The sequence below is a fragment of the Haplochromis burtoni genome, unplaced genomic scaffold (assembly GCF_018398535.1).
Source record: "Haplochromis burtoni strain Fernald_Lab_line unplaced genomic scaffold, NCSU_Asbu1 Contig_25, whole genome shotgun sequence".
NCBI classification, from domain to species: Eukaryota; Metazoa; Chordata; class Actinopteri; order Cichliformes; family Cichlidae; genus Haplochromis; species Haplochromis burtoni.
In genome coordinates, this window is record NW_024582386.1 from 2,838,062 (window position 1) to 2,865,135 (window position 27,074).

Sequence of the window (27,074 nt, forward strand, 5' to 3'; positions counted from 1 at the left end):
AAAGACTTAAGCAAGACACAGCACTGTGGAAAAGACTTGAGTCACCCCTTGCTGTCTTTATATTTTGCTTTTAAGCAGCCAAACTTCTTGATCTCTGTTCTTGAGGCTTTCTGAAGGTCTTTCAGTTTTTATTTACAGCTCAGGAATGCATCTGGCTCTTCAGTTCATACACCTACTGGTCAGTCTTATCAGAAATCTTTTTCACTGGAAGGATGTCTGTCAAGAAGATCCATTTTCCTAGCAAAGTATAACGGATATCTCAAGACGTTTGCACTATATTGTAGCGTTTTCTGATTATTTGTTATTTAGTTTACACACAGTAAGTTTTTACTGTCGTTATAGTTTACTAATGTTGACACTTTGACAACATATATTATAATAAAATGTATATATGCATTCCTTCTATTAAATATTTTCTTTAAAGTTCAATAAATCCAAATATTTGTTAGATTCGGAGCATAAGTTCAAAACGCTGTTTATTCTTCCACCAGTAGGCGGCAGTGTTGTCGTGCAGCGTGTCTTCTTCTTCATCGCCGTCGCTCCTTTAATGACGTCGTAAGTGCGCGAGTCAAACGTAATTGTTACCACAGCGGCCTGTGTGTGTTTTCACCCGATCGCTGCAATTTTTCTCTTTGGTGGAGGATTTGTCTCTACAGTCCATCACCATCATGAAACTAGTCAGGTAAGCGGAGTCTGGAATGCCCCATTTAACGAACGAGTGAACGTGGGATGATGAAGTGAAGGCGTTGCGGCTGGATGGGTTTAGATGGAAAGCGGAGAAGAGTAGGATAAGATATGAGCGGGAAGTGTCGGGCCGAATGAATGGAGGCTGTCCGGAGTTAGAATGACCGCACTCACAGTTAAACTACACCTGTAGTGTTAACTCATGCTCGGTAGTTGGAATTAGCTGCATGCATCGACGATTTTTAAACGTACTTTGGTTCGTGGACGTTAGCAGACTCGTAGGTCCGGCCTCGGTTAAGCTGCTACTCAGCGAACGAAATAAACTTAGCCTAAATGTGTAGTAGCAGGAGCATAAGGCTAGTCCAGTATTTATTTTAGTTATGGCGGTTAACTCTGGAGGGTTTCAGCGGGTTTTCATAAGGTCGTCTCACTCCAGGGGTGGTTTTGTTTTGCAGGTGAAAGCTATGCAGCTAGTAGCTAGCTTGAGGCTAGTTTTTGGTTCATTTCCAGGCTGAACTCAAACATAGATGTTCATCTTCTTCCACGATGCCCACAGGTTTTTGATGAAGCTCAGCCATGAGACTGTTACCATCGAGCTGAAGAACGGCACTCAGGTCCACGGCACCATCACAGGTAAGACTCAGCTGGAGGTGATTTATTAAACAGGTATTAAACAGGTGTTGGGCTCACCTCCTTACCGCTTTCATTAGTTGTGCTGCCACTCTAAGCCAATTCATTCCGCTAAGAATGCTGTAGTTCAGGCGTTTCAAAGTAATGCTCAGAATTTTAATGTAACGGTGGCCAGTAAGGCTCATTTTCAAGCCAGCACCCAATTCTTCCTAAAGCTAGAGTCCTGTGGAAATGCTGGGAAATGTTTATATATAGCTCACTTAAATATAAATATAAACGAAGTATGCAGGTCCCAGGTTTGCAATTAATAATTTTAAAGATCAATAAACTGGTTTTAGCTGAATGCAACTTTCCCAGCTCCCTCTGTTGGTAAATACAGTGAGCATCATAAAAAGTGAAGTTTGTTCCATAGTCTTCATATGCTTGTGTATTGCCTTTAATGTCCCAGTGATACTTCAGTGAGAAAACACTATCAAGTCCTCCTGTGCATTGTACTTTTTCACTGCTGTTTTTTAATTTCTTAATAAAAGAATAATCATAGCATCAGTATAAGGATTTACAAATGTCAGTGAATTCCTGGAGGGAGATTGTAGAAATTATCAAAATGGAAGAGGGGGAATGGTCAAAGGAGGAAGTGGAAAAACACAGTTTAAAAAAAAAAAAAGAAAAAATCTAACCTCAGTAAAGAGATGTAACCGAAGATATTTTATTTGTTTCTATCAGCTGGCACTGCGTATGAAACGTTGGGACATGACTGCACTGTAATTAACACATACTGCACCACACACAGCATAAATGTTGTAGGACCTAGAAAGATTTCCCGCAGAACTCTCAATCAGATAAAACGGTTAGCTTTTGGTTACTCAGTGTACTGTGTGACATGTCTATTAAATGTGCTCCAGTGCAGCCCTCCATAATCCAAACTGCACAGTGGTCAACATAGCTGATGCTGTGTGGGTTCGAACAGGGAAGGAAGTAACAGCGGCGTTCACCAGGAATGGGAGAAACACAACAAAGTAGTGATGTGCAAATGAAGCAGAGAACCAGTACTGACCCACTTGAAAGTGGGTTCATTCATTCAAAGCTTTGTTTCAGTGACATCTAGTGGTGGAATAGGAGTCAGCAAAACAATGTGTTGATAATAGTGCTGATTGTAAGGAGGGTTTGTGTGAATGATATAAATACAATTTTGCAAAGGCAGTCAGTTGATTCTGTAAACGTATCTAATAGTTGGAAGAAGGCGTGCTCTGGGAAGCTCAGTGTGTGCTGGGATGGTAGGGTGTGAGATTATACTTTCCACAGTTTTGACACTTCAGGTGTTTATGTCATAACTTCGCCCTTCTCCACGGTCGGCTGGTTGATCATCAGCACATGTGGCCCACATGTGCTGATGATCACAGACACCCTTCTTTGACACGTCCCCCATCTGACAAGACACTCTGCAGGTATATGAGCTGTCCATGGAAAACCAACACACCACGTCTGAACCATAATTTCAGCATTAGTCTAAACCGTGTCAGTAGAGCTGGGCGATATGAGATTTTTTTATATCACGATATGTTTTTTTCATTTCAGGCGATAACGATATCTATCACGATATAAGCCAAATAACTATATTTGTAAGATTTAAATGTGCCGTTGCTCACAAGTAAAATGTGAAATAATCAGCAGCTTGTTTTTATTTAAATATTTATTTCCCATAATAAGTTCAACAGGGTAGATGTACTTAAGGAACATGAGACTTTTTCAGATAAATAAAGGCAAATATTGCAAACTACACAAAAGGCAGCCGCTAAAGCGTTTAAGTTTCAAAATAGAACAAACGAAACAGACTAAATTGTCAATTCCACTTAGAAACAAAATATTAATTCTAAAAATAAATCTTAGTTTGTTTTACAGAAGAACAGACAAAACTGACTAACTTTTGTCAATATCAAATAAACTGAGAACTAAAAGGAAATTCTCAATCTCTCCTTGTTGTATAGCTTAGCTTTTCAAACAGTTTTAACAGTTACTTTAGTCTGACAAAAGCCGAATGACGAATTAGCGCTTCCAGTCAGAGACTGAGGCTACGTCCACACGTACACGGGTATTTTTGAAAACGGAGATTTTCCGTTTTCGTTTTAAAAAATAATCCCGTCCACACATAAAGGCAGAAATGAAGGAAAACGCTGCTATGAACATGCCAAAGCAGCAGGTGGCGCTAGATTCCTAACCGTGCAGAAATGTTGGCCAATCAGAAGTCTAGAAGCCTCGGTGGGAAAAAGTAAACAAAGCTGGGGCATAGAAGCAGAACCGAGTCGTATGTGTGGAGGGACAGTAACTGTGTGTATATGTAAGCATTTAAACACTGCAGAGAGTAGAATTAACAGTAACAGTATTGTAGAAATTCATTTCACCGAAACAATAACGTGGCGCACAGTGTGACGCATGCACCAGTTTATTGTATTTCCAGACTTGCTTTCGGCACAATTTACAGTGCACGCTACTCTGTTTTTTGTCAGACTTGAAATAGCCGAAATACCTTCACACTACGGAACTTCTATGGCTCTTCCGTTTGACAATCTCTCCGGCGTTGGAACCATCATCTGTTTTCTCTTCGGTCACGCTCGGTTGATTTTTCTAGTCGGCACACTCATTTCCTCCATTACCCGCTGGCTGCTTCCCAAACAAACACACGTGCGGCTTGGCACTTGTGCTGTACGTAACAAGTCACGCGACGTGACGCTGCGGCTGTGATTGGTTCGGCTCTGCGCTACTTAATTTGGATTGGCTGACCTTTTTTTTTTTTGAGGACAAGAGCGGCGAGGTCTATCGCGATAGCTTAATTTCTCTATCGAGTAAAAGTTATATCGCGATACATATCGTTATCGTTCTATCGCCCAGCTCTACGTGTCAGTGATGACAGTCTTCGCTTCTACCTTCACAGCCACTGGATAAAAGACAGACTTTAGACAAGTGCTTGTATGATGTACAATGATGAGGGACGTGAGAACGGCTGACAAAAAAATGCAGTGCAGAACACAGAAAGTGGGCATCTGAGCTGAAAGACTTAAAACTGCATTTTTTTCTTTATCTGCTTGTCAGACCAACTGAGCCAAAAACATAAGGCAGCAGTTACATTGCAGGTAAAATAATAAAGGATGTTCATATAGTAGAGTTTAGTTGTAGTTGTCCACACTGGAGCACACAGGTGGAGGATGGAAGTCAGAACAGTCGGGAACAGATGTTTCTACACTCATTTGGACTCACTCAGTCTTACTTCCATCTACTGTATTCAGTTTTCAGATTTTTCTTTCCTTTCCTTTCCGTAGGTGTCGACGTGAGCATGAACACCCACCTGAAGGCGGTGAAAATGACCCTGAAAAACCGGGAACCCACTCAGCTGGAGTCGCTGAGTATCCGTGGCAACAACATCCGCTATTTTATCCTGCCGGACAGCCTCCCGTTGGACACCTTGTTGGTCGACATCGAGCCAAAGATCAAGTCCAAGAAGCGAGAAGCAGGTGAGGAAGTGTTTGCTGTGCACCTGGCTCTTTTTGTTGTCTTTAAAGGCTTGTTTTTTGTACCCACAGGCTGGTTTATAAATGTCACTTCCCAACACTTTTTACATGAATGTGGACAAAGGGTCACACGGCACGTGAACCAGTATCCGTACGGCAGCTTTTCATGTCCTTTGGAAAAGTTAAATCTGGAAGCTTTGTGCAGAAAAGCAAACGAGGGCTGTGGGTGTGGGAGCGTAGCGGCCTTATGCACGATCGCTGTGTTTGATGTTTACAGTTCTTCCATACCGCTGCTGAAGCTGTGGTGCGTTTTGTTTGTTTTTGTTTTTTTCCCCTGAGTTGTGTAAGCATACAGGAACACATTGTAGCTATTCATGCGCATCTAAAGTGTGAGCATAAATGAAAACAGTGCTGCGCTGACGTCACAGTTGGTGCGAGCAATGACTGGTGCGTCTATCGTAACAATAACATAAAATGCCTCAGAAGCATTTCCACTGATGTCCTCTGTCACGTCTAAAGCTCTCACTCACCCACAACCTGTTTCCAGCAGGTTTTTAATTGCTCGCAGCTCTTTCTGCGTCTTTTTAAAATCTGTTTAGTGCAAATTGTACTATCAGATTTTTTTAGTCCCTCTGCCTGGTCTCTTCCACATCAACATGTGGTTAAACAGCCCACTTAGAAATCACTTGGGTGCTCAGGGTTGTTTCAGTGATCACATTTGTTCACTTCTGCAGTATTAAAATTATATTTTCAGGGCCTGTGTTTTTTAAATTTGTATATAGGAAGTTTTTCAGAGTTGATGCAGTTTTAAATTGTGGTATCTAAGTGATCTTTAATAGGGCTGTATGTACTCGGGCCTGTTGTACACTCTGTCCTGCTGTAGTTACGGGAGCATGAAGCCCAGAAAATGTCAGAGATACAGGCTGTTATACGGTCACCTTAAGAAATGGAAATTGATTCGTGCTGAGTTATCGCTGGTGTGCGTTTCAGCAGGGTTTGTGTGAGTTTGTCTTCACAGCATGAGATGACCAGACACAAAGTTGATACTGATAAACTTATAAAATTAGATTGGAGATATAAGGATGATTGATTTATTGGGGGTTAAACACCAAACACCGGTCAGTATGGCTGAGTTTATACTCACCACAGACATGTGGCCTTTATTCAGTCTCTAATATCTTCCATTTACCACACTAAACAATAGAGGTGGGAATCACCATACATCCCACGGTATGATATTATCACAATATTTAACTCACGATATGATATTATTGATATGATATTATTCTTGCTCAGAAAAAGGATCAACATGCTCTGAAGTCAGAGTCCACAAAAACTTTTTTTGTAACAAAATATCGATTTCTGCTGTCCCTGTATCGATACATTATTAGCAAACAAAATATCACGATGCTACACAGTATCGATTTTTTCCCCCACCCCTACTAAACAACATACATGTGCATCTTTAAACATGTGACAGAAAACTGGTTCTCCTGGTTTTGTTCTTCATATTTACTCCTCGTACTGTACTTTAGAGCCATGCTACAGTGTTTAGTCGCAATGTGAGACCCTGAAATGATGCTGCTGCTCAAAGAAATGTTACTCCTGTTCAAAGCAATGTGTTTACACTTTCTTTTAAATATATTAAACATTACTAAAACCAGAAGTAAATCAGGATAAATGCTCAGATTTAAATTGAATAGGGTAGCACAGATTCGATTTTTAAACTGCGCATAGAACAGCCTGCCTTATGTTTATAGTAACATAGCAACTCAACACATGTAGGTGAATGTTTGTGACAAATCTGTTGCTCTCCTCTCAGTGGCTGGACGGGGGCGAGGCAGAGGACGAGGACGTGGCAGAGGAAGAGGAAGAGGACGGGGTGGACCAAGGAGATGATCCAAAGGCCTTAAAGCTGCATCTCACCATCCACTGTTTGTACAGGAATTTTTTTTTTTTTTTTTTTTTTTTTTTTTTTTTTTTTTTTTCCCCCCCCCACAATTTGCTCAAAGGAAACAGTTTGTGAATTTCAGTGTGTTTTTCATTATTTTGTACATTAAAAATGTTCCTCATTAAGAGGATAAACTTGACTCCAGTGCATTATTACAATACCTGTGTGACAGGGGTTCAGGTTAAACTTTTGTTCTTTATTTACAAGGTTGAATAAAGTTTCTTTGTACCGAAATTTGTTAATGATCATGATTTTAACAGAAAATTAATTTGAAGCGCTCAAAACGCAACAGGTTATGTTGTGAGAGGGGTCAAAATCTGAAGAATGTTATTATAAAATAGCACACAGTCTTACACTTTGTCTAATTTATGTTAAATAAAAAAGGATCTTCAGCTGCCAATACTAGAATAGAATAGAATTCGACTTTATTGTCATTGCACATGTCACAGGTACAAGGCAACAAAATGCAGTTTGCATCCATCCAGAAGTGCTTTAGCCATGATATAGATATATTACAATATATATTAGCAATAACTAGATATGTGAGTATATTACAGAAATGGGTCTATTATGGTATGTTATAATTTACACGGTATGATGTATGTTATGAATATGCTATAACTATAAGTATGTACAGGCTATGAACAGGATATAAATATGAAAAACTATACAGAAATATGAGATATACAGAAGTGTGAACTGTGCAGGTTATAAAGTTGTAGATTTAAAAATTATCGTGTTGTACAGAAAGATTATTTATACAGTAGTGCAGTTAAGATAAGTGAGATATGTGGATAATTTCTACAGAGGCTATATAAAGTGCTAGTGGTTGTGAGTGGTGGTTCAGTCCATGTTATTGTGTGTATGCGGGTACAGTTCATTGTGTGTGTAGGTGGTAATAATAATGAAAGTAAAAATACATTTAGGTACACATATGGAGGCTAAGCTCTTAACATTAAGTAATATCAGCAAACATTTTGGGTTGGTGTCCGCAATTATGAATAAAATGGAAGTGAATTTTATTTAGTTTTAGAAATAAAAAACTGAAACCAAATTCCAAAGTACCTGAAGGTGCAATACTGCTGTTGGGCGCTAGGGTCGGTTCCACCGGAAAAGCATAAAATTTAAGGGAAGCATATTTCCAAGAGCACCTGGCTGCAGCCAAAAAAGCTATATTTAAACCATAGCAGATAGTTAAATACTGTATTTTTATAAGCTTAGTCACTCAGGGTTTTTACTGTTCTACTACCTAAATTGTGCAGCACCCGGTCCCCTTATTCTATAGATATATTCTTAGCTGTAGAGGTTTAGAACTTACTTTTTCTCTTTCTTTTTTCTAATAACTTTGTCTTTTTCACTTGTTTCTCTTAATACCAGGGGTTTAGGACAAACCTGTAAACGCAAAGCTTTGTTTTTGTTTGCCAAACAATTTAAAACAGATTTTTGCTTTTTCCAAGAGAGTCATTCCACACCTGCTGATACAAATTTTTGGAAATCACAATGGGGTAATGAAGTCTGTCCCATGGCTCTGAACGTTCTGCTGGAGTTGCCACGCTTAAAAATTCTCTTTCTGGGGATGTGTTACACTCTGACTGTGACACCTTAGGACACTACCTCTGCTCAATAATCAGACACAATAACAGTACTTTCATTGCAGTAAATATATATGGTTACAATAATAAAACTGAAAATGATAAATTACTTGACTCCTTAGAAGAAAGAATTAATTTCTGGCTCTCCAAATACCCAAATTCAGTCCTCTTAATTGGTGGAGACTTTAACATCGCTTTAGACAATACAGTTGATAGGTGGCCTCCAGGGCAGCAGTCTTCATACAGTGCAAACTTAAAAAATTTTATGGGAAAATTTAATCTTGTGGATATTTGGAGAGAAAAATTTCCAGATGATAGACTCTTTACTTGGAGCAATAAGACAGGATCCAGGCAATCACGTATTGACTTTTGGCTTGTTTCTGACTGTATTGATAAAGATAATATTACCGTTAATGTACTTGCCACCCCCCTCACTGATCATAGAGCAATTCACATTAACGTCCAAATGTTTACACTGGATAATATACCTCATAAATTCTCTTATTGGAAGTTAAATAATTCTTTACTAAAAGATAAAATGGTTAACATGCAGATTAATAAATTAATTGTTTATTATTGGAACAAAGCTAACAGAGAGAAGTCCTTTTGTACCAATTGGGAACTTTTTAAATTTGAAGCATGCAAATTCTTGAGAAGATACGGGAGTCAAATTGCTAAATTAAGGAAAGCTGAAGAACAAGAAGTAATAAGCAGAATTGCCTCTTATTACCAGAAGAAATCTCAGAGGAAGATAAATTAAGTTTACTAGAACTTCAAAATAAATTGGACGATTTATATCGACGCAAGGCTGAGGGTGCTTTCATAAGATCCAGGAAGAGGTGGCTGGAGGAGGGCGAACAAAATTCTGCTTACTTTTTCAGACTTGAAAAATACAGATCCAAAACAAACTCTATTCATCAACTAAATATTAATGGCATTGTCTCTGACAATCCTAGAGAAATTTCACATTTCTGTGCCGAATTCTATACTAAACTATACGACTCAAAATATAATGAGGCTGTCTCAACAGGATTTTTCAATAATATTAAAAACCTAAAATCTATTGTTGTGGAAGATAGAAGTTATTGTGACAGCCCTCTGACTGTGGAGGAAGTTTGTAATTCCATTTCTGCACTTAAGGCCAATAAATCTCCCGGCACAGATGGTTTGACTGCAGAGTTTTATAAATCATTTTCTAATCTCCTGGCTCCGTTTTTACTGCAGGTTTTTACAGAAAGTATAGAGAATAACATCCTCCCTCCTTCTCTTACTCAAGGTCTCATAACACTTATTCCAAAACCAAACAAAGACTTACTCTTTATTGATAATTGGAGACCCATCTCCCTGCTTAATAATGACTATAAGGTTATGGCTTTAATACTTGCTAACAGAATTAAAGAGGTCTTTGGACACAATTATCGATGAGACACAATCAGGCTTTATGAGAAACAGACACATTTCTAATAACATTAGACTGGTTTTGGATTTACTTGATTACTCTGATCTGGTACCTGACAATAGCTTCAAGCTGAAACGTGCTATTCGCCAAGGATGTCCTATTTCACCATATTTATTTTTACTTTGCACACAAATTCTTGCAACTAATATTACTCTCCTTACATCTGGATAAGAAAATTAGTAAAGATATTGACCGTATGCTCTTTAATTTTATATGGAAAAACCGTACGCATTATATTAGAAAAACTGTTGTGATGAATAAGTACGAATCAGGTGGGCTTAACGTCTTAGACTTTTCTACTTTAAATAACACTTTCAAAATTAATTGGGCTAAACATTTTCTTAAAAACCCTACCTCTATCTGGAACTTTATACCATATTATATTTTCTCTCGTTTTGGTGGCTTTAATTTTATTTTAAATTGTAATTACAATGTTGAGAAACTCCCTGTAAAGCTTTCATCCTTCCATAAGCAGGTCCTCTTAGCGTGGACCCTCATTTATAAACACAACTTCTCACCTCACAAATACCTTATCTGGAACAACAGAGATATTTTATATAAAAATAAATCACTTTTCCTGGAAACTTGGATCCAAAATGGGATCCTATTGGTGGCTCAGCTGGTTAGTAAAGAGGGACAACTACTTACATACGAACGACTTTATTGCACTATATAATTTTCCAATCAGTGTTCAGGAATTCTCAATGGTGCTTGGTGCCATACCCTCAGGGACTTTAATGTTATATAAAAACACTGACAGCTCGATCTCTACCTCAGTCACTCTCCCTGATCCAGCTGAGTCACCAATAGGAAAAATCTGCTTTTCACAGGAACTTGGTAACAGCAATAAGAGAATACGTAGTTTATTCCAAGAAGATATCGTCTCTCTCCCATATATAATATCTTATTGGAACCGATTTGTTCCAGATATCAAGTGGAAGACAGTCTGGATGGTCCCCCATAAATATTTGATTGTAAATAAGGTGAAAGAAGTCTCATTTAAAATTCTACATAAATGTTATCCAGCCAGTCACTACATGGTAAAATTTAAAAGGGACATAAATACTAATTGTACTTTCTGTGGGGATCATCCAGAAACTGTGACACATCTTTTTTGGTACTGTTCTTTTACACAGAGATTCTGGAAGGAATTTAGCAGGTTTGTTATTGTCCATATTTTAAGGGAGTTTTCTTTACGATGGGAAAATGTTTTATTCTGTTTTTTAAGTTCCCCAAGAAGTATGAAAATGTTTTTTATGATAAATTTGTTAATACTTTTAGCTAAATTTTTTATCCATAAATGTAAGTTTACTAACAAAACACCATATTTCTGTCATTATTTTAAGGATGTGGAAATGTACATACAATCAATATCAGACTCCACCAACAAAAAGGCTCTCAAACAATATATGTATGTGAATTTTTGCGTGTATTCTTATAATTGTTACCTTTTTCTTTTACCCTGGCTTTTGTGTTCATGTTCTGTTGTTTTGTATACTTCATCTGTTCGTATGTTGTATCCAGGTTACTGTGGAGCTCCACAGTGGCTGCAGCCAGATGCTCTTGACACTCCTTAAACCAGGTGTTTCTGTCTGGATTTGATAATAGTTGAGCCAATTATAATCTGCAAATAAATAACAAAGAATTTCAAAAAATTACTAAGGCTATCCCTCAAAACATTCTATGTACAGCATATAATCTTTTTCAAAACCCTGACTATAGATCCCCTGACCTCCCTGAACTCTTGGTAAATGGGCATAACATTACAGCTAACAGTCTAAAAAACTCCCAAATTAGGGAATTATTTACTAATGTTTTTTCCCTTATAGATCCAATCCAAATTCCATCTCACATCTGTTCTCTGTGATCAAAAGAAAGAGATCAGAAAAAATTACCTAAAACTTCCCATTCCTCCCAAAGCTAAGGAGGTCCACTACAAAATCCTTTCTGGTATTTACCCTTCCAAAGAATTTCTCAGACGTCGCTTTGCTATTGATAATAATTCTTGCTCTTTTTGTGATGGGGATATTGAATCAACAGAACATTTATTTTATAATTGTATATTCTGTAAAGCCCTGTGGAACGATGTGCACTACTGGCTCTTTCCAAAGATTCCAAACTTACTTGAATTTTCTAAAAATGATATTATCTTTGGTTCTCTAAGAAAAGAAAAGAAGCTTGAAAATGTTCTAAATGTAATAATTATTATGGGCAAATTCTTCATTCACAAATGTCGTTTTCTGAAAACAAAGCCGTCCTTTTTTACTTTTCACAAAGAACTCTGCCTCTTCCTCTCATCTGTTAAATTTATGGACAAAAAACAAGCTCTGGTTCTGAATCATATGATTATTGAACTAGATCTGCTAGAAAACCCCTAAGGTATAACGTCTTTTTTTTTTTTTGTTTGTTTGTTTGTTTGTTTGTTTTTATTTATTTATTTGTTGTTGTTTGTACTTCCTGTTCATTATCTATCTTCTATATGTTGGAATTCAGCCTGTTCTGATACTATTTCATGTTGGGAAAATAGAATCTTTGTAGAGATTGCCATAATTGTTGTACATTTCTGTGAAAATAAATAAATAAATTTGATAATAGTTGACCTTTGACCCATTTCAGGATAAACCGGTTTTCCAGACACCTAATTGTACGTAAGAGGTTACACAAACATGGCGATGTCCTATTAATAAAATAATTAATGCAATTAATTAACATTAAATATAGTGGCGTGGTTGTTTGTGTGTCTGAGAGGGGTTACTTGAACCGGAAGTAATAAAACGACTCTAAAATATAAATAATATATAATAATGCATTCATAATATAACATAAGCATATAGAGTTTATGTATGAGATTGTTAAACTTGGAATGAGATTAAATTTAAAATATATATTACGTAATTACGTATTCTGCGCGCTCTGCGCGAGTCCACCGGGCAAGCAGGTGCAACCAACACCTCCTGCACACCAACATTGGTTGCAAGAAGCATAGAGGTTCCTCGTGCCCGTTTGGTCTCGAACCACACGAAGTAAGATGGAGATGTCGGGAGCCGCTGGTTTCTTCCTGTATTTCGCCTTCGGAAGCAACTTATTGAAAGAAAGACTACAGCTGGCTAACCCGTCGGCGACATTTTATAAGACCGGTCGCCTGAAGGTGTGTACAATAAAAACAGCTTTATTATTATTGTATTTAGTCTTTATTATTGCTTCTGTAAACCACCTATTGGCAATGATGTGCTATCGAGTTTGTGACATTTAGATATTATGAGAGATTCGGGGACCATGAAGCGGCTTGCTTGGTTGCATTAAATATAAACATATTTTTAGCTTGGTTGTGCGGTGTGTTAAATTGTTAACGTATTAATCTCTGTCTTAACTGTTCTCGTGGTTAATACGAACACCTCCACGTTCAGTGTAGTGATTTTGACATCACCTTCGTTCCCTGGCAACGTGAACGCAGCTGGACCTCGGGTATTTTAACCGCGGTAAAGTGAGCCGTCATTTGTGAGCCGCGGTCAAGCCAGCCGCCTCCTATCCGCCGCATAAATTTCCTTGCGCTTTTACACCAGTCTTTACGGTAGCGCCTTTTCGCTTTATGTGCCGATTGAAAGCCTATACCGCGAGCAGTGCGCGCACCAAATTACAATGAACAGCCCAGATACAGTCAATACAATTATGGAAATTCAGAAATTCATTAAAAATCATCCTGAGTAGTTGAGTGTCCAACTTTCAACACATTCCCCTCTGGGACACCTACTGTACCTGTGTGCCAAGTTTCATCCAGATTTACTGTAAATTCCTCAAAAATTAATGGAACATTTATTCAATCAATACAGCCAATACACTACAATTGTGGACAATTTTCAGAAAATTCATAAAAATCATCCTGAGTAGTTGATGTCCAACTTTCAACACATCCCTCCTCTGGGACACCTACTGTACCTGTGTGCCAAGTTTCATCCAGATTTACTGTAGAATTCCTCAGAAATTAATAGGAAACATTTATTCAATTCAATACAGTCAGATACAATAGAATTATGTCAATTTTCAAAAATTCATTAAAAATCATCCTGAGTAGTTGATGTCCAACTTTCAACAATCCCTCTGGGACACCTACTGTACCTGTGTGCCAGAGTTTCACCAGATTTACTGTAGAATTCCTCAGAAATTAAAGGGTACTTGTATCCAATGCAAGTCAGCCAATACAATATAATTATGTCAATTTTCAAAAATTCATTAAAAATCATCCTGAGTAGTTGATGTCCAACTTTCAACACATCCCCCTCTGGGACACCTACTGTACCTGTGTGCCAAGTTTCATCCAGATTTACTGTAGAATTCCTCAGAAATTAATGGAAACATTTATTCAATCTAATACAGCCAATACACTACAATTGTGTCAATTTTCAAAAATTCATTAAAAATCATCCTGAGTAGTTGATGTCAACTTTCAACACATCCCCCCTCTGGGACACCTACTGTACCTGTGTGCCAAGTTTCATCCAGATTTACTGTAGAATTCCTCAGAAATTAAAGGACATTTATCCAATCTAGTCAGCCAATACACTAAATTATGTCAATTTTCAAAAATTCATGAAAAATCATCCTGAGTAGTTGATGTCCAACTTTCAACAGATTCCTCTCTGGGACACCTACTGTACCTGTGTGCCAGTTTCATCCAGATTTACTGTAGAATTCCTCAGAAATTAAAGGAAACATTTATATGCAATTAATACAGCCAATACACTACAATTATGGTAATTTTCAAAAATTCATTAAAAATCATCCATAATAGTTGAGGTCCAACTTTCAACACTTTCTTACTCTGGGCGTCCTACCGTACCTCTGGGCCAAGTTACATCTCAATTCACTGTAATCTTTATCAAAAATTGAAAGAACAATTATATGTCAATGCTGGATGTGTGTCCTTTCAAAGTGACACTAAATAACAGAACTCAGGCACATCAGGGAATAATCCAAAAGGCGGATTTATTAAACAAAAACAACATACAAAATATCTCTAACCCATACTACATAACCTAAAAAGAAACAAAGGGACACTTAGAAGCACAAGAAAACAATACTGAAAGGGCAAGAGACACAGCTCCAAACATAATCCACAACTAAAATGCCAAAAGAACAAGTCATCCCACATAGCAGACGGGTCTTGCCTGGATCTGGTGTCAAGCCGGCACTGCTGGCTGACTTCTGGCATGGTAAGATGGCACTGTTTATGTGATGGCATGCCACATTTGGCCTGATTGGGTGAATGTGACATGTTGTATAGAGCACTTTGAGTAATATGGGTGAGTAAAAAAGTGCTGTATAAGAATCAGTCAAACAAATCTAAAAGCCAACCACTGTGTGGTTCTCCTCTTTCAATGTATACTCTACCAGATTTCGTCATGTTATTTGCAATAGTCAGCACATGTGTATCATGGACGGTAAGTCGCTACAGGAGCAATTATTAGGCAAGTTGTATTTTTGAGGAATAATGTTTATTATTGAACAACAACCATGTTCTCAATGAACCCAAAAAACTCATTAATATCAAAGCTGAATGTTTTTGGAAGTAGTTTTTAGTTTGTTTTTAGTTTTAGCTATTTTAGGGGGATATCTGTGTGTGCAGGTGACTATTACTGTGCATAATTATTAGGCAACTTAACAAAAAACAAATATATACCCATTTCAATTATTTATTTTTACCAGTGAAACCAATATAACATCTCCACATTCACAAATATACATTTCTGACATTCAAAAACAAAACAAAAACAAATCAGCGACCAATATAGCCACCTTTCTTTGCAAGGACACTCAAAAGCCTGCCATCCATGGATTCTGTCAGTGTTTTGATCTGTTCACCATCAACATTGCGTGCAGCAGCAACCACAGCCTCCCAGACACTGTTCAGAGAGGTGTACTGTTTTCCCTCCTTGTAAATCTCACATTTGATGATGGACCACAGGTTCTCAATGGGGTTCAGATCAGGTGAACAAGGGGCCATGTCATTAGTTTTTCTTCTTTTATACCCTTTCTTGCCAGCCACGCTGTGGAGTACTTGGACGCGTGTGATGGAGCATTGTCCTGCATGAAAATCATGTTTTTCTTGAAGGATGCAGACTTCTTCCTGTACCACTGCTTGAAGAAGGTGTCTTCCAGAAACTGGCAGTAGGACTGGGAGTTGAGCTTGACTCCATCCTCAACCCGAAAAGGCCCCACAAGCTCATCTTTGATGATACCAGCCCAAACCAGTACTCCACCTCCACCTTGCTGGCGTCTGAGTCGGACTGGAGCTCTCTGCCCTTTACCAATCCAGCCACGGGCCCATCCATCTGGCCCATCAAGACTCACTCTCATTTCATCAGTCCATAAAACCTTAGAAAAACAGTCTTGAGATATTTCTTGGCCCAGTCTTGACGTTTCAGCTTGTGTGTCTTGTTCAGTGGTGGTCGTCTTTCAGCCTTTCTTGCACTGAACATAAGTTCCCTGCAATTTCTGAAGAATATTACAGTAAATCTGGCTGAAACTTGGCCCAGACGTACAGCAGGTTTCCCGGAGGAGGGATGTGTTGAAAGTTGGACTCAACTACTCAGGATGATTTTTAATGAATTTTTGAAAATTGACATAATTGTAGTGTATTGGCCGTACTGCATTGAATAAAGTACCCTTTAATTTCTGAGGAATTCTACAGTAAATCTGGATGAAACTTGGCACACAGGTACAGTAGGTGTCCCAGAGAAGGAATCTGTTGAAAGTTGGACACTCAACTACTCAGGATGATTTTTAATGAATTTTTGAAAATTGACATAATTCTATTGTATTGACTGTATTGCATTGAATAAATGTTTCCATTAATTTCTGAGGAATTCTACAGTAAATCTGGATGAAACTTGGCACACAGGTACAGTAGGTGTCCCAGAGGAGGGATGTGTTGAAAGTTGGACCTCAACTATTCAGGATGACTTTTAATGAATTTTTGAAATAAACATAATTGTAGTGCATTGACTGTATTGCACTGAATATGAGTTTACTGTGATTTCTGAGTAATATTACAGTAAATCTGGGTAAAAAAATGGCCCAGAGGTAAAGTAGGTGTCCGAGAAGAGGATTGTGTTGAAAGCTTGGCATCAACTTTTAAGAATGATTTTTAATGAATTTTTGAATATGCAACCAGACTGTCACGATGGCTGTATTGGGCTGTTCCATTGTAATTTGTGTGCGCGCGTGCGTGTGACTGTTCACGCACGTGCATGTGCGCGCGAGTCTAGGCTTTCAATCAGGATATAAAGCGAAAAGGCGCTACCGTAAAGACTGGTGTAAAAGCGCAAGGAAATTTATGCGGCGGATAGGAGGCGGCTGGCTTGACCGCGGCTCACAAATGACGGCTCACTTTACCGCAGTGTATTTTAGCCAGAGGTGTCGTCCAAAAAGTGATTTGTGCGTCTATAACCTGTCCAAAATGTTTCACGAATGATATCAAGTCAGTATTAGGTAGAAAGTACAATCAGGTGTTTTTCCAGTGTGAGGTTAATATAGCCTTAATTTATCAATTTAATCTGTCTTTTTTATATTATTTTTTAAAGAGATATGGACACAAGGGAATCGGAAATTGCAATAATTGTAGTATATGTGTGTATAAAAAAGAACTAGATTGATTATAATGTAGGACGCAGAGTAGGTACAATAATGCTGAGTCATAAGGGCATTTATCAACATAAGCAAAAATATTACATGTAATAAAGACAAAGAAACATTGGAAATCACTTTTTGGCTCAGCAATAATAAAAAGTAGAAAAAATTAATAAACTGAAGCTTAACTTTGGAATAATAACTAAATAATAATAAGTAATAATACAGAAAGCATAGAGGAAAATATCCCTAGTTTGAGTAGTTTGGTAAAAATCTATATTCACACGTTGCCCGATGAGACTTCGGATGTCAACAAGACTGTGAGCCAACTGCTTTGAAAAAGTTCTGTTTTTATTCTGTTTCTCCAGCACATGCCCTTCATATGCTGGAGGACTAAAACTGACACTGAAACTAATTTAAAAAAAAAACTAAACTGAATAAAAATTCAAATTAATTAGAAAATTCAAAACTATAGGAAATTGATGAGCTCATAATAAAATCAAAAACTATATACTTTAGCTGTAAACAGTAGCAGTCCTTCTTCCTTTTTGTTTATATGGAAAATTAAACAGTACAGTTATCGTAAATCATACCAAAATTTTAAATGTGGTTTATATAATTGATTTGACTGGTGGCCGATGAAGCTGAGTTCATCTGAGAGTTGCACCTCCCCTGTTTGTGTCAGATCATTAGCTAGCAAAAACAAATTTAAACATTAACCACGTTTGTACCAAGAGGGAGATATTTACTAGTTATTTTCAACCCTCCTTTGTCAACGAGCAGTTTAAATGACAATTTATTATTTCTCAAAAGTCTTGAAGGAATGAAGGATATGGAAAACAACTGAGTCAGCCCCCTCCTGCATTAGCATCTTAGATTGGCCAAATAAAGGTTGCTGCTCTACCTCCTCCTCTGATGTGCCAGCTGTAATAACAGGACTCGGGTGTACTGCAGTTTGACTCTGGTATAACAGCAAAACAAGCTCACGGGAGAGGGGGGGGGGGGGCACTGCTGAAATCACAAACAACACCCTTCTTACATTATAACAGTAAAACAAAGAGACTTGGTTGAAATGCTGTTACTTTGTATCCAGCTGCAGATAATGTTAAAGGTAAGAAAAGTGTTTCCCACTCAGATGAAGAGCATTAGAAGTAGCAAATCTCCACATAATGACTGGGCATTGTTCTGTGTGTGTATAGGACTACAAACTGAACTTTGGCCTGTGGAAAGAACACATAGACAATGCTTGGCACGGTGGCGTGGCAACCATTGAGTCGTATCCAGGCGCAGAAGTGTGGGGGGTCATCTGGACTTTGAACAACGAACACCTCTCAAGCCTTGATGAGTGAGAGCCACACATGAACACGCAGCTATTGGTCCATTTCTGAGTTAATTTGTGTACTTTTAACCAACTGTTTTGTTTTTTAAATTTTTGTTCTTCTTTAGCCAGGAAGCAGTGAAGGCTGGTGTATACTCTCCACTGGAGGTCTCAGTGGAGACTGATAACGGGACTGTGCTCTGCAGGACGTATCAGATGAACAACTTCCACGCCTGTCCTCCCTCGCCACAATACAAACAGGTGCAAGGAAAACACCCTGATTCTTAGAGTATGCAATGCAATAAGATACACTCACTCACCACTTTATTAGGTACACCTTACTAGCGCCAGGTTGGACCATCCTTTTTTTCTTCAGAGCTGCTTTAATTATTCATAGCACAGATTCAACAAGGTGCTGGAAACATTCATCAGAGATTTTACTCTATATTGACAGGACAGCATCACACAGTTGCTGCACATTTGTCAGCTGCACATCCAAAAGGTGCATTACTGGACTGAGATCTGGTGACTGTGGATGTCATTTGAGTGGACATGATTTGAGCTTTGTGACGTGGCGTCTTATCCTACTGGAAGCTGCCATCAGAAGATGGCTGCAGTGTGGTTATAAAGGCGACATACTCAGGCAGCAATACTCAGGTAGGCTGTAGCATTACACAATGCTCAGTAGAGGCCAAAGTGTGCAAAGAAAATAGCCCCTACTCCCTTAGTACCAGCGTGAACTGTTGAAACAAGGCTGGATGGATCCATGCTTTCATATTGTTTACATTAATTTTTCCTACCATCTGAACACTGCAGCAGAACTCCAGACTGATCAGACCAAGCCACAGTTTTCCCAGCCTTCTGTTGTTCAACTCATTAAGTTTAATTTTCCTCATTCTCCTCTGACCTCTACAAGATATTTTCACACAGAGAGTCTCAATTTCTTCTTTTGCAGAATATGCTCTGTAAACTCTAGAGATGCTTGTGTGGGAAAATCGCAGATCAGCAGACCATCCGTCACCAACACGACACGTTCAGAGTCACTTAAATCACTTATATTTCCTGTTCTGATCTTCAACCATGTCTACATCTGTAAAAGCACAGAGTTGGTTCCATGAGATTGGTGGGCGATTAGAGATTGCACTAACTAGCAGCTGAACATGTGTACCTAATAAAGTGGCCAGGGAGTGTTACTGTACATTGCAACACAAATCTCTTTTTTTTTTTTAAAAAAAAACAAACAAACAAAACGTAATATTTAACATAATATCTGCTCATGTATGCATCACGCTGTGTCTCACGTAAGGTGGTGTGTCTGGGCGCGGAGCAGCACGGACTCCCCGTAGAGTACAAGAAGAGCCTGGAGGCCGTTCAAACCAACAACTACAGCGGCCCCTCGATCCTGGACCAAATCCCAATGATCACGAACCTGAGATTAAACAGTTCAAATTCAGGTTCCTGAACTTGGAAATGAAAGTCAGCAGAAATACACCAGAATGAGATATAAAGCAGCTAATTGGTGGAGGAACTGTGGTGAGGAAGTTATCGCTTTTTTGTTTTCTTTTTTTGCAGATTATGGACCTTTTAACCTCAAACATGATTATAAATGATTACCATTATATAACAAGATTGAGACTGAGATATAATTAACAGGACAGGGAAAAATGTTTTTTGTTTCACAAATAACTCTCTCATGTTATGAAAGTGGCACCACTGTGTGGACAGAACTTAATAATGCATGCAATTTAATAACGAGACGTTTGGCTGAGCCCAGCACAAACCACGTCTTAATCACCGCTGAGCAAATAGATTGTGTTGAAAAATGTGTTTCATTTCAAAGACTAAAAATATGCAGCGCAGACACTTGTTACCACAGTGTTCCTCTGGGGTATATTAAATACTGATGACACACCCTTAAGACTCTAAACTTGTCCGCCTTTTATTACACATAATGCACTGCCTGTATTATGACTTTAAACCAGTTTGTTCACTTCTGTGAAAAAAGGAAAAGAAAGAGGGGCCTGCAGTTTGTAATTACACACAGGGGGGAAAAAAGGAAAATAAAAACATACCTTGGGATGCTTTAACACAGCTTAATTAAAAATTACATTTTTATTACAAAATGAAAATAAAAATGGACCATTCGTGTAAAAGGAAACCATGTTATTTTGTTTACACCACAGTGGCTTTGGACAGTGTATTTATTTTAACGCCTCCCAATATTTCAATATATTTATACTCTTGGACTTATAGAAAATACAAGTATATAGAAAACAAAACAGAAAACCGATGCGGGGAACACCCAATAACACGTTCTAGGTTCTGCTGAATCTCCCGAACAATTTCCTCAAATCTGAGGAAATGCGCAGACTTCACAATGGCACAAATTATAATTTAATCTGAAAGTAAAACAAAGGCTCATGCGGGGAACATGGCCAACAGCAAGTTCAGAACTCAAAACACTTATACATTCTTTAAAAGATTAACTTCCACACTGTGAGATGAGCATCCATCTCAGTAGGTCCACATGAGCTGGTGAGCTGGGCGAGAAAAAAAAAAAATAGAAAATAAAAAAGATAGTAATCTCCTTAAACTGTATAAATGTTGAGGGACAAGTGGAGTGAGTAATCTTAAAAGATCCAGTGGCGGAAATCAAAAGGCAAAGGTGAGAACCGGTTAAAACAAACAAACATGGAAAGGGAAAACTTGGTTTGATCAGCTTGTTTGTGTTGCGGTGTGCACCAAATACAAATGAACAAAAATAATGATTGCAAAAAGAGGCAGAAGCACTTAAGTTGAAACCATTGTGGAAAGAGATATCGTATCTAGCTAAATGCAACGTATCAGACAATACACTTGGACCTGCTTTCCCACAAGGCTTTGCATTTCTGTGGAAAAATATGGACCACTGACGATGTACTGAAGTCAAACGAAGCACTAATAATGAAGGCTACATTAATAAACCACCCTCTGTTACAGGTAAGCTTCTATGTAAGGTTATACATCATCCATTTACAATGCATGGTCAACCTCTCAGATGACTGTTAACACAAACGTGGTCATTATTAATGAGCTTATTTTCTTCTTTTAAATGCATTATTTTATTTTTATTAATTTTTTTGCACTTTTTCAGGTTCCACTTTCACGCACTTCTGAGCTCATTCCATCTGCTCCCCATCTGTGACTTTTTCATTTCCACTTTCGTCCATCGGTTCTGGTGCGTCTTCGCCGCTTTCCATCTCCTCTGTCGTGTCAGCTGCTGATTCGGCAGGCTGCTGCTCCGGGATGACCAGGTTGTGCTTGAGTTTGCTCAGTTCGGCCATGTTGAAGCCGAGGAGGATGCCTGCAGTGTTCCTCTTGAGACTCTTCATGCACTTGCTGCGTTTCTTGCTGAAGAGCGCCGCCAGCTCCGCCTTGGTGAGAGACAGCCTCTTGCACAGCTCTTCGGTCTCTGCTTTGGTCGCGTACGGGTTCACGTTGAAGTATTTGGATATGAAGTCTCTACGCTCCTCGCTGCAGCGGCGCTCCGTTGGGGTGGGCTCCAGGAGCAGCTTGACCGCCGTGTCGCTCTGAACTTCGGGCTCTGGCGGAGGCAACAACTTCTCCTGCTCTCGCTTCTTGCGCATGGCTGCCCTGTGTTCTCGCTCTCGTTTGTTGGCCTCGAGGACCTCCCGCCACGCAGCTTCCAGTCTCCTCTTCGACTGCAGCTCTGCTTCGGTTTCCGGAGGCTCTGTGGGGCGCACGATAGGAATCAAGCGAGCTGGAGCAACCCGAGCTGGAGCCACACGAGCTGGAGTCACGCGAGCTGGAGTCAATGTCTGTTTCATAGTCAGCCCTTGTGGTACTTGAAGGAAGTAGAGACCGGAAGCCTGATTGACCTGCTGAGCTGGTTTTGGTGGCGGCTGGGGTGCTGCAGCAGGTGTGGGTGGTTGTTGTGGCTTGGGTGAACAACGACATCGCTGAATGTGGAGCATCACAGCCTGCTGGGTGACCTTTCCTGTGTACACGCCGTTGCAGTATATGCACTTGAAAGCCTCCGTCTTGAGAATAGCGTGGATAGTGGGTGCTACAAAATGCTTCTGTTTCAGGTGCTGCAAGTAGTCTGACTCCTGCTGAAACTTTTCATCACAAAAGGGACAGTAGGAGCTGTTGACTTTGACGGGCACGGAGCAGATTTCCGGGTGGTTGCTGGGCTGCAACTTAAAGAAAATCAGATCTAGGGAACTTGTGACCAAGGCGAGCTTGACCTCTGCGTCACCAAGGATCTCTCTTGGCGCAGAGGTGTGAACGTCAAAATAAGGGAACAGGATCCCTCCAGCACCCTTTGAGTAGACTCTGTACTTCTGCCTCAGGAAATCACAGTATGCCTTGCTTGTAGGATTGTGCTGCTTTACATGTTCGATGAGCTGTTTGATTGAGAAGAACAAGGCTGAGCAGTACAAGCAATTCAAGCCATGCAGCAGGTGCTGGAAGACGCTCTTTTCTGATAGTAGAATTTTGCAGGTTAGACATTTCACAGTTTTGTCAGGCATTTTTTTCAGGAATGCAGCTCGCGCAGCTACACTTTCTGACTTGGACGAGGAAGATTTTGTCTGGTGGGCGACCTCAGTGTGCATGTCAAAGACATTGGAAGGGAAGAGTTCATTGCAGAGGGGACAGGTTATCCATTTCTTAGTTTGTGGCGTGGAATTTATTTGTTCAACTGACTTGAGGGCAGTACTTGTGCTGTGAGAGACTGGCACTGCTACTTGCAGGGGAGCAAAAGTGTACGTGGGCATTCCGTTCACCTTGTTGCCAGTCGGGATCAGGTGACTCAGCAGAGACTGTGAAGTCAACATAGTACCTTGTAGGCCGATTTGGTTTGTTGCTAAACTGTGTGTAACTGCAGCAGGCTTGGGTACAGTCCCAGGTCCAGCTGCTACGTTCGCCTGCAGTCCCGACTGAAGGAGGATCTGCTGCGCTTGTGGGGTCTGTTGTGCAGGAGCAGGAGCTGAAGGAGGCGCTGAAGCGGGAGTTAAGGTCACTGGCGCCTGTTTTAGAGCAAGATTCGAAACTGTGGGAAGCTGGACCATAGGCGGTCCTTGGGGCAAAGCACTTCGGAGGGCTATCGTGGCACCGGGCTGAAGCAAACCTTTAGCCTCAGCACTAGCTAGCTGCACTAGCGCTGAGGCCTGAGGTGGCAGGAAAGCTTGGTTTGTTCCAGGGGCACAGATCAGAGTGGTACTGTTTGCAGTCCCTTGTACTTGCTGTAATGTCACTACAGTCCCAGCAGGTTGGCCGTTACTTGGCAAGACCAAAGATTTACTATTGAGCATTTGAGGTTGCTGTGGTTTGGGAGCAATACTTGGGAATGTCACAAACACACCATTCCCATTAGGAGTCGGTTTAACAATGTAGTTCTTATTCTCATAAATCAGAACCTGCACTTGTGTGCTTACTGTATAATGTGATGGCTCAATGAGCATGTGATGCAACATTTGGTCTAGAGTTCCAGTGTTCACCTTGCACATCTTGCAGCAATACACTTTGACGGATGAATTCCCCTGAAGGTGCAACCTGTAACCGATGTACTGCTCTGCCAAACTCTCCATGTGCTTCAGAATAATGTGCTTCTTCATTGCAAAGATAGAAGAGGTGGGAAACGCACATCTTCGACACTGATACCTCTCGTTTCCACGATGGGTGGGTAAAGATGTTTCCCTCTGCAGCGGTATCTGGGTGTTTGACACAGGGAGTTTGGCGTGGAAGAACAGCATGTGCTTCTTCACAACCTTGGGGTGGCCGATGAAGACGCACTGTGAGCAGGGTGTCAGCGCACAGAAGGACTGGACGTAACCGTGGCAGCGGGAGACATGGCTCCTGAAGTTGTAGATGTTTTGTGAAGAGTACTTGCACAGGCTGCAGCACAGAGATCGAGGCCGATACGGCCACTGAGGACGGAGAAGAGACAATGAAAGCGTAAGAGGAGGCAAAAGTGTTTTTAAAGAATCCACAGCATGAGAATTTTTTTTTTTTTTTTTTTTTAAATATCAGGTTTACCTTCTTTTGCATTCTGCTGTAGTATCCTTCCGCAAAATCCATCCACTCAGTTTCCTGAAAAGCATCATCTTCATCCGAGTTTTTCTCAGAGTTTTCATTTATTTCCTGCACAGAACACACATATTTTAAATAAAAGTAAAAACACTGTGTGAAACTCCAACTTATCAACTTCCATTTACAGCTGTGTTTAGCGAAGGTTAATTCAGTCTAATGCGCTTATGCCAATTCATTATTACCCTGCTCACTTACCCAACACCACAGACATCTCTTGACAGTTATCAGGCCACATCACATCACCCAACCCCACCTGTTGCCATGACAACAACAGAATAACCTAGATATGGTGTCCCCAACCACCAACCCTTCACTTCAGCCTGCATCTCATGTAAAACAAAGTAATACAGACTTTAAAGAAATTTAACTGTATTTATTAAAAAAAAAAAAAAAAAAAGCAGACAGAACACAGCTATGACAGATTGTAAGCCTCATGTTCTACACATCTTCCTCCCAGCAACAAAGACAATCTTTACAGTCACTCGAGGTTTAAGGTGATAAAGATCATTGTCACAAACTGAGCATCTGAAGTGTGAAATGTAGGTTCAGGGCCTCTCACTGAGAGGGTTTTGGCCTTCCCTCCAGAGGAAAACCACAAAAACGGTCATATAAATATTTTTTCAACTGACTATTTTTTTAAAGCAGGCTTTTATTACTTAAATATTTTACTCATCAAATTGCTAAAAAAACACCAAAATTAACGGATTTGGTTTTAAGGTTAAAACTCAAACTCTTTTTCCTCATCTACAAGCAGACCAATCATGCTCATTTGCATCCTCAAAGACCTTTTTTACAAAGTTTGTTCTCGAGTTCAAGCGAATCCTTTCAAGTCATTTTAGAGGCAGTTCCCTCAAGACATGTCTGAGGTATCGTGTTCACAAGAATAGGACCGATGGGCAGACGGAAACCTGAAAACATGACACCTCCAGCCAGGCCACTTCCACCAGCTGCAGCAGTTTCTGAGGCCTAAAAACTCTTTAAGAGCTTCTCTGTCCTAAAGCAGCTGTCATTACTTTTTAATAGTTAAAACCTAATTTATAGAATTACACCAGGAACCAAAAACTATATCAGAGTTTGTGTCAGAAATATACGGTGGCCCTGAGGTGCCAAACACACTGCAACTTAAAAAAAAACAAAAAACAAAAACCCAGCAAATAGAAAAAACGCTGCAAAAGAACACAAAACATAACAGAAGTGTTTCTGTGGAGCCAAAAAATAAATAAAGATGGAAAAGCTGCAGACTTGGCAAGCTAACAGTAAACGGCTAATAGCTTATTTTTCTTCCTCCTAGCATTATTCCCGCTCTGCGAGGTCCGCTTTTCTGCAAAGCCACCTCCATCTTCTTCACATAGTCTTTAATTCGGTCCATCCATCACCTTTTTGGTTTGCCCCTTGGTCACCGAGTCTTAGTGCTGTTCTTGTTAACAAGTTTTTGTCACTTCTGACCACGCGCCCATACCATCGCAGTCGCACTCCTTGCTCTTCTCCGTGATTGGTGCGATGCCCAGCCGCTTTCGGATGTTAATGTTCATGAGGTGGTCTCACCGTGTCATGCCCAGGCACCACCAGTAAACGGCTAATAGCAAACATGATTATATGAATCATCCAATTAAAACACACATTACCTGCACCTTTTCACTTCCGTAGATGCTCTGTCAAAGTAAAGCACTTCTTTTGTGTTTTTTGAGATTTTGTTTTATCTAATCCCGTTCTATTTTTTGTGCTTTTGCAGTTTTGTTTTGTTTATTTTTTTTATAAAGTTGCAGTGCATTGCATCGTCAGAGCAGAGACAAGCAGAGCTACTGAGCTACAAGTGATTCCTTGTGTCAAGGGAGCAGCTGAAGCTAGTTTTGTAAACTGTTACTGCAATAATGGATGCAATTAATAGTTAATACAGTATCTTGATTTTTAACTGTCTAGCCAAGTCAGTGAAAAATGCCCAACTTGTTTAGTATTTAACAAAGCATCATACAGTCTCCCTGTGAGTGCTACTCTTATGTAAACGTGAGATCATGATGATTGGATCCATTTGCACTTTACAGTAGAGCAGGGCGATATGGCCAAAAATATTTATCACGATATATATTTGAAAATTTGCGATAACGATATAATTGATCCACAACATTACTAGCGCAAAAAGACAACCTTCCATTTATTTTCACTTAAACAAGAAGCTGGTTTTTATGTACATTAAAGCTTTATAAAAATGTAACAGTGC

General features: G+C 39.6%; 3 protein-coding genes across 3 annotated transcripts in view; 2 read left to right on the top strand and 1 right to left on the bottom strand.

Annotated features, from left to right (window-relative positions):
* Positions 1-533: 533 nt before the first annotated feature.
* snrpd1 (small nuclear ribonucleoprotein D1 polypeptide) lies at positions 534-7,002 on the top strand. Its single transcript, XM_005917434.3, has 4 exons — positions 534-682; positions 1,241-1,317; positions 4,629-4,820; positions 6,640-7,002. Exons 1-4 carry the CDS (start codon positions 669-671, stop codon positions 6,714-6,716), a joined length of 360 nt encoding a protein of 119 aa, XP_005917496.1. The 5' UTR covers positions 534-668; the 3' UTR covers positions 6,717-7,002.
* A 5,731-nt stretch (positions 7,003-12,733) lies between these two features.
* On the top strand, positions 12,734-20,681 carry ggcta (gamma-glutamylcyclotransferase a). The gene is made up of 4 exons (XM_042218928.1): positions 12,734-12,967; positions 18,645-18,790; positions 18,892-19,024; positions 20,070-20,681. Exons 1-4 carry the CDS (start codon positions 12,848-12,850, stop codon positions 20,223-20,225), a joined length of 555 nt encoding a protein of 184 aa, XP_042074862.1. The 5' UTR covers positions 12,734-12,847; the 3' UTR covers positions 20,226-20,681.
* A 632-nt stretch (positions 20,682-21,313) lies between these two features.
* adnp2b (ADNP homeobox 2b) overlaps positions 21,314-27,074 on the bottom strand; it is a 22,600-nt gene continuing 16,839 nt past the window's right edge. Inside the window, exons 3-4 of the mRNA XM_005917432.3 lie at positions 24,803-24,907; positions 21,314-24,693 (exon numbers count right to left, since the gene is read on the bottom strand). Coding sequence (XP_005917494.1) covers positions 21,922-24,693; positions 24,803-24,907 — 2,877 coding nt within the window. The 3' untranslated portion in view covers positions 21,314-21,921. The remainder of the gene's footprint in view (positions 24,694-24,802; positions 24,908-27,074) is intronic.